The sequence below is a fragment of the Coturnix japonica genome, unplaced genomic scaffold, assembly GCF_054131305.1.
Source record: "Coturnix japonica strain WE unplaced genomic scaffold, WE-NBRP24 Scf204, whole genome shotgun sequence".
Classification (NCBI taxonomy): Eukaryota; Metazoa; Chordata; class Aves; order Galliformes; family Phasianidae; genus Coturnix; species Coturnix japonica.
The window spans coordinates 1-14,487 of record NW_028189107.1 but is presented as its reverse complement, the minus strand read 5'-3'; the positions used below and the strand labels follow the sequence as shown (position 1 = coordinate 14,487).

Here is a 14,487-nt window from a genome sequence, read left to right as displayed (position 1 = left end):
TGCTGCCTCTGCCTTATCACCCCCTAAATAAAGGCAAGGCAAGGCAGGAGCTGCACATCCACAAGGCTTTATTGGCTGCGCTCAGGGCTGGCGTGGGGTCAGGGGGGTTATGGGGTTATGGGGGCTGGATCCTCTTATTGCTAACCTAATAGGGGTCCGTGGGCTCAGGCAGAAGGGCTGGTGTGGGTCCCATAGACACACTGGGGTGCGTTGTTCCACGTGGGCTCACTTGGGTGTGCAAAGACTGGTGGTGGTCTGCATCCACTCGTGATGTGCTGGGCTGTGGGATGAGGCCGTGTTCACCCATCTTGGTGCATGTAGACTCACGCTGACCCACATTGAGTGGTGTTGATCCACATTGGCTGGTTCTGACCCATGTTGACCCACGTTGATGGCTGGTGTTGACTCACACAGACCCCACGTTGACTGGTTCTGATCCATGTTGACCCACGTTGACTGGCGTTGACTCACATTGACTTACGTTGGCTGGTGTTGTCTCACATTGACCCACATTGACTGGTTCTGCTCCATGTTGACCCATGTTGACCAGCGTTGACTCACATTGACCCATGTTGACCCACGTTGGCTGGTGTTGACTCACACTGACTCACGTTGACTGGTTCTGCTCAGTGTTGACTCACATCGACCCACATTGACTGGTTCTGCTCCATGTTGACCCACATTGGCCGGTGTTGACTCACATTGACCCATGTTGACTGGTTCTGCTCAGTGTTGACTCACACAGACCCCACGTTGACTGGTTCTGATCCATGTTGACCCGTGTTGTCTGGCGTTGACTCACATTGACTTATGTTGGCTGGTGTTGTCTCACATTGACCCACGTTGACTGGTTCTGCCCCATGTTGACCCACGTTGACCAGCGTTGACTCACATTGACCCATGTTGACTGGTTCTGCTCAGTGTTGACTCACATTGATCCCACGTTGACTGGTTCTGCCCCATGTTGACCCCCATTGACTGATGTTGACTCCCATTGACCGATGTTGACTCCCATTGACCAACGTTGAGCCCCATTGACCAACGTTGACCCCCATTGACTGATGTTGACTCCCATTGACCGATATTGATCCCCGTTGACCGACGTTGAGCCCCATTGACCGACGTTGACTATTGCAGCCCCACACTGACCCGCAGAGCATCCCCGAGCGTCGCATTGCCTTCCTCAATTACACTTGCAGTAGTAGGACCTGATGGCATCATTCCAGGTCCTGAACAGCCCCCTCCTCACCTCCTGCAGCCGCGGGACGGCTCCAGCCGTGAATCGTTTGCTGTTTCCTTCCTTCCCGACCCTGGACCACACGGTCAGCTCACATCTCGTCCCCACCACCAACGACGAGACCTTCCCTGCCCACCCTGGGGGCATATAGGGCACATCGGAACCGGGCGGTACCGCCAACGAGTCACCGGCGCAGCATCGATCGTAATAGACGCTGTCCTCGGTGTAGAGCTGAGCGCAGAGCCGGGTCCCGTTAGTCGGTTTCAGGTCGGCCGGGGTCGGGCATTGAGCCCCGCACACCGTCAGTATCGCCGCCAGCAGCGCCGTCAGTACCGCCGCCATCGCGCCGTGCCCTCGGTGCGCTCACAGCCCTTATATACCGGAGCTCAAGGATACGGGGGGGGGGGACAAGGATACGGGGGGCGGGGCAAGGATATGGGGGGGGCACAGCCACGTATCTATCCCCCCCCCCCCCTCTTACCCACTCCATTGCAGCCCCCCCTCCTTCATGGGAAGGGACCCACCTGGCTGGTCCTGACCTCCCCCCCCCCCCCCCCCAAATTGGGACCACCAACCCCCTGGGAGCGGCCCCATATGGCACCATAACCCACATAAAGGGACACGACGTCCTTTTTTACACCCCCCCCCCCCCCAAAAAAAGCCGCACCTGGGTCGTTCCCAGCCATGAAACGAGGGGGAGGGGGGGACAAGGCCGGGATACGCTATGGTGGGGGGGGATACAAGGCCGGGATACTCTATGGTGGGGGGGGATACAAGGCCGGGATACTCTATGGTGGGGGGGGGGACAAGGCCATGCTGCTGCCCACGTGTCCCTAAACCCCCCCCTCCTCCTCCCACCGCTGTAGCCCCGCCTCTCATTTGCATATCGAGCGCGTTCTGTGTCTTGGGGGCGTGGCCAAGAGCCTCGTTTTCGCCTTTATCTCCACCCCCCCACGCCCCCCCCCCGGCTGGTAATTAGCGTTAGGAAGCGAGATAAGAGGTGGGTTGAATTAAGCCACGCCCCCCTCATTTGCATAGTAATTAACCCAGGCCTGCCCGTTCTCTGGCAACCCCCGCTGTGGCCCCGCCTCTCATTTGCATATCAGGCGCGGTTTGTGCCTCGTTTCCGCCTTCCCCCCCCCCCAAAAGAAGAGAGGTTCCCCCCTGAGCTTCACACACAAAAGGTTTAATGGCCCCGGGTGGAGGAGGGGGGGGGGGGGGGGCACAGGTTTTTAATGTAAAAACTTGTGTTAAACACTGTTTTGGGGGGGGGGGGGCGGCTGGTGGGGGCGGGGGGGGGCAACGACGGGGAAAGAAGGAGTAATGGGATGGGTTGGGGGGGGGGAAACGAGGGGACACGGGGGGGGGGGCACATAGGGGGGCATTAAATAGAATGTGGGGGGTCGCGGGGGGGGGCCCGACCCCCGCGTGGTATCCAGACCAGCCAGATCGAGGTGGGGGGGGGGGGACAATAAGGGGGGGGGGGGCTGCGGGGCTCGTGTCATCTGTGCAGACATTGCGGGGGCTGCGCGGGACCCCCCCGCCGCCGCCCGGCCGAAGGCACCGCGGGGGGGGGGCAGGCGCAACGTGTGTCGGGGGGGGGAGGGGGGAAAGGGGGGGACTGGGGGGGGGGGGGGGTACCGAGTGGGTGCTGAGGCTGAATGGGGGCACCCAAAGGTGTGAAGGTGGTCCGAATTGGGACCCGCTGTGTCCATTGGCACCCAAGGGTGCTGAGGGGCACCCATAGGTATATAGGGGCATCCAAGGGGACCCTGAGACCCCCACCCCCCCCACACCCCACGTCCATTGGCACCTATTGAAGCTGGGAGGCACCCAAAGGTCCATCTGCATTCAAGTGTTCAGCACCTTATGCTTCCATCCAGCCCCCTAAAGCAGCACCTCAGAACCTCATCCAACACCCAAGGGGGCACCCACCCCCCCTATAAACCATCGTTAGCACCTTAGGGTGCTATAACACCCAAGGGGGCACCCACCCCCCCCTTAAGACCACCGGTAGCACCCTTAGGTGCCCCCCCCTGGTCAGACGGTGCTCTCTAGCATCCAATGGGTGCCATAACACCCAAGGGGGCACCCCCCCCCCCCCCCCATAAACCACTGGCAGCATCCTAGGGTGCCATAACACCCAAAGGGGCACCCAAGGGGGCACCCACCCCCCCCCTATAGACCACTGTTGGCACCCTTGGGTGCCATCCCCCCCCCCCCTCTGGGTCAGACAGTGCTCTCTAGCATCCAATGGGTACCATAACACCCCAAGGGGCATCTCCCCCCCCTTAAGACCACCGGCAGCACCCTAGGGTGCCTTAACACCCAATGGGGCACCCCCCCACACCCCATAGACCACTGGTAGCACCCTTGGGTGCCCCTTCCCCAGGTCAGACGGTGCTCTCCAGCATCCAATGGGTGCTATAACACCCAAGGGGGACACCTACCCCCCCCATAGACCACCGGCAGCACCTTAGGGTGCCTTAACACCCAAAGGGGCACCCAAGGGGGCACCCACCCCCCCCTTAAGACCACTGTTAGCAACCTTAGGTGCCCCCCCCAGGTCAGACGGTGCTCTCTAGCATCCAATGGGTGCTATAACACCCAAGGGGGCACCCACCCCCACCCAAAGGGGCACCCAAGGAGGCACCTCCCCCCCCATAGACCACCATTAGCACCCTTGGGTGCCCCCCCCCGGTCAGACGGTGCTCTCGAGCATCCAATGGGTGCTGCCGAAGGACGGGCGCAGTGCCGGCATGGCATCGGGTGCATCGAGCCGAGGCAACGATCCGTGCCGCCGAGTCCGGGAGCGTCGGGGGAAGCTGTGACTGGGAAACAAGGCTCGAGAACCACCGGAACCGGAGGCGTTTAGGGTCGGTGGTACCGCCGGTACCGCTGCCGCCATCACTGCGGGTTGTAACGGAGGCGGTTCTGGTTCCGGTGCTCTGTGGGTCCCGTTGGTCTGTGAACAGACGCTGGCGACGGCGGCGGGTGGGCGACGGGCGGCTTTGTAACGGGCCGTGAGGATGAGGATGAAGACGAGGACGGAGGCGGCGATGGCGGCGCCGATGACGATGATGACGGTGCCCCCCAAGAAATGGGGTCTGGGGGCGGCACAACCCGCTGAGCCCCCGGCCGTGGAGAAACGAACGCAGCCTAAAGGTCGGGACACGGGAGGAGCCGCGACGGCTTCGGCGTAAAGGGCCGATACGCAAAGGTCGTATTCACGACCTGAGGCCAGATCGCGTAGCACGAAGCTCCGGGTGGAGGGGGGCAGCAGCCTGCAATAGGGGGGGTTAGGGTTAGAGGGGGGGTTTAGGGTTAGAGGGGGGGGTTTAGGGTTAGGGTGGTGGGCTCACTATAAACCAAGGTGAGCCCCACTGTAAGCCCACCTATAAACCAATGTGAGCCCACCTCTAGACCAATGTGAGCCCCCTATAAACCAGTGAGCCCCCCCTATAAGCCCCCTATTAACCAAGGTGACCCCCCCTATCCACCCAAGCAATGTGAGCCCCCTCTAAAGCAATGTGAGCCCCCTATAAACCAAGGTGAGCCCCCTATAAACCAAGGTGAGCCCCCTATAAAGCAATGTGCCCCCACCTGTAGACCAAGGAGTCATCGCTGGAGCTGTTGTACTGGATCTGGATCATCCTGAGCCCCGGGACGTGGCGCTGCGGCAGCCAATGGATCCGGGCCGACGACGCCGTCAGCTCCGCAGCCACGATGCGCCGCTCTGCACCCGCATGGACGGACTCATTGGCTCCAGCCCTGGCCATGTCTGAAGGGCTGGGGTTGCTCTGAGCCTCCCCATCTCCATCTCCGTGTTGGTGCTGCTGCACCGGCAACGGCAGCACCGCAACCTCCACTCGAGCTGCAGCTTCACCCGCTGCATTAGATGCGACGCAGGTGAAGGCGCCGTGATCCAGCAGCGTGGCAACACGCAGCTGCAAGGACCCGTCAGCACCTACAGCACGGCGGGAGCCGTTCTGCACCAAGCGCCCGTCGGGGCCCAACCAATGCAAAGCGGGCGGGGGGTCCCCGTTGGCAGCGCAGCCCAGATGCAGCGGTTGCCCTTCTAGCACTGCACTGGGGCTGGCTGCAGCTCCTGCAATGTGCGGAGCGCGACACGCCAGCTCCTCTTCGGGCACAGCCCAAAGCAAACGTCCTGCAAGGGATGGAGGGGACGCGCAGCTCTCCAAGCCGTCGGGCTTCGCTAAACGCCGCAGCCACAGCAGCTCGCAGTTACAATGCAACGGGTTCCCTCCTGCTGCTAAACTGGGGCCTGGAGGACCCGGGACCGGGGGTAGAGCCCTTAATCTATTTGCAGTTAGATCCAATCGGGCCAAACGGGGCAGGCTGCTCAGAGCAGCGGCAGGAACGCGCTCTAACAGGTTGTGATCTAACGTTAAGGTGGCCAGGCTCGCCATAGAAGCCACAGCGTCCCACGGCAAAGCGGGCAGGTTGTTATGAGACAGATCCAAGTCCTCCACGGTGGAAGCGAAGGCGGCGAAGGCGGCGGGTTCAATAGCTGCCAATTGGTTGTTGGCAAGGATCAGGTGCCTTAAACTGGCCAGGCCGCGGAGCTGGGGGCCGCTGAGAGCCGGTAACCGATTGCCATCTAAATGTAAAGCACGGAGAGCGCGGAGATCTGCAAAGGCGCCCGGTGCCAAACGGCGCAGCCCGTTCCGGGATAGGGTTAAATGGACCAGGCTGCTCATGTTGGCAAAGTCAGCCCTGCCTACAGCCCCGATGAAGTTATCGGCCAGCCGTAGTTCTACCGCCCCACGGTCCAGGCTGGGTGGGACGGCCAACAGCCCCGTCCGGGCACACAGTAATGTGGGGCTGGGGGCGGCTGTGGGGCAGAGGCAGCGGGGGGGGCAGCGTTGTGCCACTGCCCCCAATACAACCAGAGGCACCAGCAGCTTCGCCATCATGCGCCGGCCCTGGGGGGGAAACAAGGGGAGAGGATGTGAACACATAACAATGACCCCATAGACAAACCCATAGGGATCCTATAGACAAACCCATAGGGACCCCACAGCCAACCCCATAGGGACCCCAAAGCCAAACCCATAGGGACCCCAAAGCCAACCCCATTGGGACCCTGTAGCCAACTATATAGGGACCCCATAACCCCGTGTCCAGCCCCACAGGCAACCCCTTAGGGACCCCATAGCCAACCCCATAGGGACCCTGTAGCCAACCCCATTGGGACCCTGTAGCCAACCCCATAGGGACCCCATAGCCAACCCCATTGGAACCCTGTAGCCAACCATATAGGGACCCCATAACCCCATGTCTGACCCCATAACCCCATGTCCAACCCCGTAGCCAACCCCATAGGGACCCTGTAACCCCATGTCCGACCCTGTAGCCAACCCCATAGGGACCCCATAGTGCCATAGCGACCCTATAACCCTGTGTCTGACCCCCAGCCAACCCCATAGGGACCCCGTAACCCCATGTCCAACCCTGTGTCCAACCCCATAGGGACCCTGTAACTCCCATATGATCTCATAGCCCTCCTTCTGATCCCGTATGTCATCCCATATATGATCCCATATATGATCCCATATATGATCCTATATATGATCCCATATATGATCCTATATATGACCCTATATATGATCCTGCCCGTGGTTCCCATCTGCCATCCCACCTCCTCTCACTGCTCCATCTTCATCCCGAACGGCTGCTGCCAGGGGGCCTGTGGGATAAGGGATGAACCAGTATGGACCAGTACACACATCCCAGTATGGCCCAATGTAAACCAATAGAGCCCAACCTAAACCCAGTACATCCCAGTATGGCCCAGTATAAACCAATAGAGCCCAATCTAAGCCCAGTACGGCCCAGTACGGCCCAGTGTAAACCAACAGAGCCCAATCTAAGCCCAGTACATCCCAGTGTAAACCAATAGAGCCCAATCTAAGCCCAGTACGGCCCAGTACGGCCCAGTGTAAACCAACAGAGCCCAATCTAAGCCCAGTACATCCCAGTATGGCCCAGAGTAAACCAATAGAGCCCAATCTAAGCAGGGGCCAACAGGTCCCAGTATAGCCCAGTATAGAGCAGCACATCCCAGTAAGGCCCAGTACAGCCCAGTATAAAGCAGCACATCCCAATGAAGCCCAGTACCAACCCAATAAGGCCCAACACGGCCCAGTACTACCCAGTATAGTCTTGTATAGTCCTGTATGACCCAGTACAGCCCAGCAGGGACCAACAGGTCCCAGTATAGCCCAGTATAGAGCATCACTGCCCATTATACCACCCAATATAACCCAGTACCACCCAGTACTGCCCAGTATAGTCCTGTATGGCCCAGTACAGCCCAGTACAGCCCAGTAGGGACCAACAGGTCCCAGAATAGCCCAGAATAGAGCATCACTGCCCAGTAAGCTCCAGTACCACCCAGTATAGTCCAGTACATCACAATACAGCCCATTACCAACCCAATAAGGACCAACATGGCCCAGTACCACCCAGTACCACCCAGTACAGCCCAGCAAGGGCCAACAGGTCCCAGTATAGAGCATCACATCCCAGTAAGGCCCAGTACAGCCCAGTATAGAGCATCACAGCCCAGTACAGCCCAGCACATCCCAATACAGCCCAATACCAACCCAATAAGGCCCGGTACCACCCAGTACCGCCCAGTATAGTCCTGTATGGCCCAGTACAGCCCAGCAGGGGCCAACAGGTCCCAGCACAGCCCAGTATAGAGCAGCACATCCCAGTAAGCTCCAGTACCACCCAATATAACCCAGTACCGCCCAGCACATCACAATACAGCCCAATACCAACACAATAAGGCCCGGTACCACCCAGTACCACCCAGTACAGCCCAGTATAGCCCAGTATAGCCCATCACATCCCAATACAGCCCAATACCAACCCAATAAGGCCCAACACGGCCCGGTACCACCCGGTACCACCCAGTACAGCCCAGTATGGCCCAGTCCGGCCCGTTCCGACCCATCCCGTCCCGTTGGTACCTGGCTGCGGGTTCAGCCCACGGCCACTCCCATCGCGGCTCCGGTCTTTCGCTGCCCCCGTTTAGGCCTCAACCCCGGCGGCGACCCATAAGTGATGGGGGATGGGGGGGGTGGTACCGGGTCGGTCCCGGTCCGGTGCGGTAACGATAAGGGCGGTTCGGGATGGGCCCGCTGGACCCGGAGCCGGCCCAGGGCCGCGGCTCGGAACCGCAGCGCCGCCGGGGCGGGGCGGGGCGGGGCGGGGCGGAACGGGGCGGAGCCGGGGCCCGATCTCCCGAACCGGGGGGTCCCACACGGTTCCGGTTCGGGGGGGGGGGGGGGGGGTCGCGTGGTCAGCAGCACCGAGCGGCGCCGCCGCGGCGGACGAGGCTCCGCCCCCTGCGAGGCCACGCCCCGCCCACTCCCCGTTAGGCCACGCCCACTCCCCGTTAGGCCACGCCCATTTCTCACCTTAGGCCACGCCCCCCTCTTCGGGTGAGGGCGGGGCCGACTAGAAGGAGGCGAGGCTATCTCGAATGCTCCGCCCCCTCCGTCTCATTGGCAGCACCGCCGTCCAATGAGAAATCAGGGCGGGGCGGAGTGGGCGGGCAAACCGCCGGCGGAAGTTGCCTCCCCGCCCTCCCGCCTTCCCATTGGCTACAACCTCGAGGGCGGCGGAAAAGGCGGGGCTAAGCGTGAGGCGCGGTGACGTAGTGACGTAGTGACGCACCGTGCGTGCCGTGCGCGTTGACGTTGCGCGGCGGCGACGGTGCTTGTGAGTGCGGCTCCGGTGTTGGCGGTGAGTGCGGGGCCGGGTCTGGGCCTGGCCTGAGCTTTGTCCTCCATTCCAGAGCCCCCCGTTGGGCTTCGCTCTGTTCTTGCGGCCTACACGCTCCGGTGCGGCCTAGTCCGGCTCGGGCCTTGCGTGACCGCTCCACGGTGCCGCCTCCGCCCTCGGGTGGGCCGCGGTCCACGTTAAGTGTGGGGTCTATGGGCCTTAACGGGGCCTATGGGCCTTACCGGGGCCTGTAGGGCCTACGGGGCTTACCGGCACCTACGGGCCTTACCGGGGCCTGTAGGGCCTATGGGCCTTACCGGGGCCTGCGGGGCTTAACGGGGGTTATTGGGGGCTACGGGGCTCACCGAGGCCTTCGGGGCCTACGGGGGACCGGGGCCTACGGGGGTTACCGGGGGCTTACCGGGGCCTATGGGGTCTTACTGGGTTACCGGGGCTTACCGGGACCTACGGGGCTTTGTGGGGCCTGCGGGGCTTACCGGGACCTACAGGTCTTACCGGGGCTTACCGGTGCCTATGGGGGCTTATGGGGTGTACTGGGACCTATCGGGGCTACCGAGGCCTTTGTGGGCTTACCCGGGTCTATGGGGACTTACCGGGCCCTACGGGGACTTACCGGGCCCTACGTTGCTCCCGTTCCCGTTCTCATCCCCGTTTTCTCCCCCAGGTCTCTCCGTTCCTGTCTCTACACCCCGTTACCGATCCCCCCATAGGCCTCAACCCCTCGGGGTCTCCATCCCACCCCATGCCCACCCCGGCCCCGGTGGCCGCCTCCATCATCTCCCGGCCCCATCTCGGCCCCGTTACAGCCGCCATGTGAGGGGGGGGGGGGGGTCACGGCCCGGGCCCGAGTCTTCCCCCCCTTTACCCCCCCCTTCCCCACCCCCCCCCCCATCTCGTCATGATGTTCCGGGATCAAGTCGGGATCGTCGCCGGGTGGTTTAAAGGCTGGAACGAATGTGAGCAGACGGTGGCGTTACTGTCGTTATTAAAGAGGGTGACCCGGACCCAGGCCCGGTTCTTACAGCTCTGCCTCGAACATTCGTTGGCCGATTGCGCCGACATTCACCTGCTGGAGGCCGAGGCCAATAGCGCCGGTGAGTGGGGGTATCCCCCCCCCATAATAATGGGTGGAGGACCATATACATATCCCCCCCCATAACATTGAGTGGCCCTTTAGGACCATATACATACCCCTCCTCCCCCCCCCATAATACTGGGTGGCCCTTTAGGACCATATACTTATCCCCCCCCCCATACACCTTTAGGACCATATACACATTCCCCCCCCCCATACACCTTTAGGACCATATACATATCCCCCCCCCCATAACATTGAGTGGCCCTTTAGGACCATACACATACCCCTCCCCTCCCCCCCCGATAACATTGAGTGCCCCCTTAGGCCCATGTATGTATCCCCCCCCCACCCCCCCAATAATATTGAGTGGCCCTTTAGGACCATATATATATATATATATCCCCCCTCCCCCCCATGATACTGGGTGGCCCTTTAGGACCATATACTTATCCCCCCCCCATACACCTTTAGGACCATATACATATCCCCCCCCCCATAATACTGGGTGGCCCTTTAGGGCCATATACATACCCCTATACCCCTCCCCTCCCCCCCAGTAACATTGAGTGTCCCCTTAGGTCCATGTATGTACCACCACCCCCCCCCCCCCCAATAACACTGAGTGGCCCTTTAGGACCATATATATATATATATATCCCCCCTCCCCCCCATGATACTGGGTGGCCCTTTAGGACCATATACTTATCCCCCCCCCATACACCTTTAGGACCATATACATATCCCCCCCCTATAACATTGAGTGGCCCTTTAGGACCATATACATACCCCTCCCCCCCCCCCCCCCCATAACATTGAGTGTCCCCTTAGGCCCATGTATGTATCCCCACCCCCCCAATAATATTGAGTGGCCCTTTAGGACCATATATATATTCCCACCCCCCCATAATACTGGGTGGCCCTTTAGGACCATATACTTATCCCCCCCCCATACACCTTTAGGACCATATACATATCCACCCCCCATAATATTGGGTGGCCCTTTAGGGCCATATACATACCCCTATACCCCTCCCCCCCAGTAACATTGAGTGTCCCCTTAGGCCCATGTCTGTAACACCCCCCCCCTCCCCCCCAATAACACTGAGTGGCCCTTTAGGACCATATACATATCCCCCCCCCCATAATATTGGGTGGCCCTTTAGGACCATATACATACCCCTGCCATCCCCCCTGATAACATTGAGTGGCCCTTTAGCCCCATATATGTACCCCCCACACCCCCCATCATAACTCTATGGGGGGGGTCCCTCTTTTTCTCCTTCTGCTCCTTTGGGGGGGGGGGGGTGTTTGATGTTCTATTGTTATCCCTGGATGTTATTGCCCTCTCAGTGTGGAATATCCCCCCTCTTCCTCACCCCTAACCCTATATCTCCATTGCCTTCCCCAGCTGCCATCAGCCAGTGGCCCCAGGAGCCAGCAGAGGCCGCGGTGGCTTTGCTGTTAGCCCACCTCCCCCTATTACAGCCAGGCAACGCGGCCGCCAAGGCTGAGTACATGAAGAGGCTCCAGAAGGTGCTGGCTTACGCCATCGAGAGCAACCGCTGCGTGGAGGAGAGCAGGCAGCTCCTTTCCTATGCCCTCATCCACCCCGCCACCACGTTGGATGACCGCAGTGCGTTGGCCCTATGGCTGGGGCACTTAGAGGAGCGTTTAGCTGGAACCCCACAACCGCCGCGTCCCCCTCCTCGTCCTGATGCCGCGCCCCCCCCACCCCGCCGTGCCCCCCACGATTGGCCTGAGCACGGACCCCCCGAGATGGGACCCCCGTGGCCTGAAGCTGCTCCACGGGAGAATGGTCACCCTCCTTTTCACCCCCCCAGCAGTGGCAATGGACTGGGGGGCACAGGTGAGTGGGGCTGGGGGTAAGAATGGACCTATGGGGGGGGTGGGGGGGTCTGGGGTTGGAGGGGGGGGAGGGCAGGGGTCTGGGTGTGGAAGGGGGGTCTGGGTTGGAGGGGGGGGGGTCTGGTTTGGAGGGGGTAAGAATGGAGCTGGGGCAGGGGGGATAATGGGTTCTGAAGGGGACAAGGTGGGGGTGACTGGGGAGGATAGAAGGGTTGGGGGGGGCCTGAGTGCTTAAGATGGGTTGGAGGGGGGGGGGGTCTGGTGTTGGAGGGGGGTCTAAGGCTTGGGGGGGGGGTCTGGGTTGGAGGTGGGGGTCTGCTGGGTTGGAGAAGGGGGTCTGGGGCTGGACAAGGGTGTCTGGGGTTGGAAGGTGGTCTCTGGGTTGGAGGGGGGTGTCTGGGTTTGGAAAGGGGTCTGGGCTGGAGGGGAGGGGGGGGTCTGGCTTGGAAGGGGGGGTCTGGGTTTGGAGGGGGGAGTGTTAGGACCTGAACCCACCATCTTCCTCCCCACAGCGTTGCCCTGCCAGCTGCACCCCAGCCCACTGAAGCGTTCCCTGTCGTTGGTGCCTGGCAGCCCCCAGGGGGGCAGCGGTGAATGGCCGGGGGGGGGCGGCGAGGAACCGGGACCCCCTCGCACCCCATTCGGAGACCACGCTCCCCTCTCACCCCAGAGCAGCGTGGCCTCATCGGGCAGCGAACAGACAGAGGAGCCCAGCGGTGGCCGGAACACCTTCCAGGAGGATGGAAGTGGCATGAAAGGTTAAAGGGGGGGGTCAGGAATTGATGGGGGGGGGGGGGTCAGGAAATGCAGGGATACATTGCCACATAACCAGTCCATGTTATGTCCCCCCCCCATTAGATGTCCCCTCTTGGTTGAAGAGCCTGAGGCTCCACAAATACGCAGCCCTGTTCTCCCAGATGACCTACGAGGAGATGATGACGCTGACAGAGCATCACCTGGAGTCACAGGTCGGACATGTTGCCCCATATCCCCCCCCCCCACACCCCATATATCCCCATCCTCACCCCACAACCTTCACCTTCCCCTCTGCTCCCTCCTGGTCCCTCCAGAACGTCACCAAGGGGGCAAGGCACAAGATTGCTCTCAGCATCCAGAAGCTGAGGGAGAGGCAGAGCGTCCTCAAAGCACTGGAGAAGGTGAGCAGGGTGGGCTCATTTCCACACCGCCCCCCCCCCCCCCCCCACCATGAAACCCCATAATACCCCCCCATGCAGAAGCCCCATAATACCCCCCCCCAATGCAGAAGCCCCATAATCCCCCCCCCAATGCAGAAGCCCCATAATACCCCCCCATGCGGAAGCCCCATAATACCCCCCCCCAATGCAGAAGCCCCATAATACCCCCCAATGAAGCCCCACACCCCCATGCAGCCCCATAATACCCCCCCCATGACGAAACCCCATAATACCCCCACCCCATGATGAAGCCCCATAATACCCCCCCATGAAGAAGCCCCATAATACCCCCCCATGAAGAAGCCCCATAATACCCCCCCATGAAGAAGCCCCATAATACCCCCCAATGAAGCCCCACACCCCCATGCAGCCCCATAATACCCCCCCCATGATGAAGCCCCATAATACCCCCCCCATGCAGAAGCCCCATAATACCCCCCAATGAAGCCCCACACCCCCCATGCAGCCCCATAATACCCCCCATGCAGCCCTGTAATACCCCCCCCACTTTTGTGCCCAGTCTCACCCACATCCATGTAGCTGTGTTTTGGGGGGGGGTTGGTTTACCTGATGCTCTCCGATCGTTTTTAGCCCCCCAGGCCTGTCTAATTGCCCCGTCCCCCCTCCCCATAACAATCCTTTGCCTATAGGACATCTTGGAAGGTGGGAACCTATGGACAGCACTGCAGGAGCTGCAGCAGATCATGGTGACCCCCATCAAAGCCTTCAGGCCCCCACCTGCCCCCCCCGCTAACGGAGCACACGATGGGGCTCCCCCTGGGGGGGCTGCGGATGCCTTTGCCCCCCACCCAACTGCAGACACTGAGGCTCCCGCGGCCCCTGTTCCTGATGGGGACATCCCAGGGCAGTTCACTCGTGTTATGGGCAAAGGTGAGAGCCCGAATTCTATGGGGTGGGGGCTGCTGGGGGGAGGGGCACTGTGTTGATTAATGTGCCCCCCCCCCCTCTTATAGTCTGCACCCAGCTGTTGGTATCACGGCCTGATGAGGAGAACATCACCAGTTACCTCCAGCTCCTTGAGAAGTGCCTGAGCCACGAGGTAGGGTTTAAAATGGGGGGGGGTCTGGGATGATGGGGGGGGGGGGTCTGGGGTGTAGTGGGAGGTCTGGGATGGAAGGGGGGGGTCTGGGTTGTAGGGCTTGGGTTCTTGGGGGGGGGGGGGTCTGGAATGTATGGGGGGGTCTGGGGTATAAGGGGGATGGTGGTGGGGAGGGGGCTCTGGGATGTAAGGGGGGGTTCTGGGATGGAGGGGATATGGGGGGGTCTGGGTTGTAGGGGATGTGGGGGGGGGTTCTGGGATGGAGTGGGGG

General features: G+C 61.0%; 3 protein-coding genes across 3 annotated transcripts; 1 reads left to right on the top strand and 2 right to left on the bottom strand.

The window, feature by feature from the left end:
• Window positions 1–969: 969 nt before the first annotated feature.
• SYCN (syncollin) lies at window positions 970–1,627 on the bottom strand. The gene has a single exon (XM_015850871.3). The coding sequence runs from the start codon at window positions 1,577–1,579 to the stop codon at window positions 1,184–1,186; it is 396 nt and encodes a 131-aa protein (XP_015706357.2). The 5' UTR covers window positions 1,580–1,627; the 3' UTR covers window positions 970–1,183.
• Window positions 1,628–3,845: 2,218 nt separating this feature from the next.
• LOC107307367 (leucine-rich repeat and fibronectin type III domain-containing protein 1) lies at window positions 3,846–8,603 on the bottom strand. The gene is made up of 4 exons (XM_015850870.3): window positions 8,239–8,603; window positions 6,900–6,947; window positions 4,841–6,183; window positions 3,846–4,521 (listed from the first exon to the last, which is right to left on the bottom strand). Exons 3-4 carry the CDS (start codon window positions 6,172–6,174, stop codon window positions 3,939–3,941), a joined length of 1,917 nt encoding a protein of 638 aa, XP_015706356.2. The 5' UTR covers window positions 6,175–6,183; window positions 6,900–6,947; window positions 8,239–8,603; the 3' UTR covers window positions 3,846–3,938.
• Window positions 8,604–8,881: 278 nt separating this feature from the next.
• Window positions 8,882–14,238, top strand: LOC107307363 (protein Smaug homolog 2; the record flags this gene model as incomplete). The annotated part of the gene is made up of 8 exons (XM_085535862.1): window positions 8,882–9,016; window positions 9,681–10,110; window positions 11,503–11,961; window positions 12,473–12,718; window positions 12,819–12,928; window positions 13,031–13,117; window positions 13,807–14,047; window positions 14,131–14,238. Coding segments are annotated over exons 2-8 (1,447 nt in total), but the record flags the coding sequence as incomplete, so codon positions are not given.
• Between the last annotated feature and the right edge of the window lie 249 nt (window positions 14,239–14,487).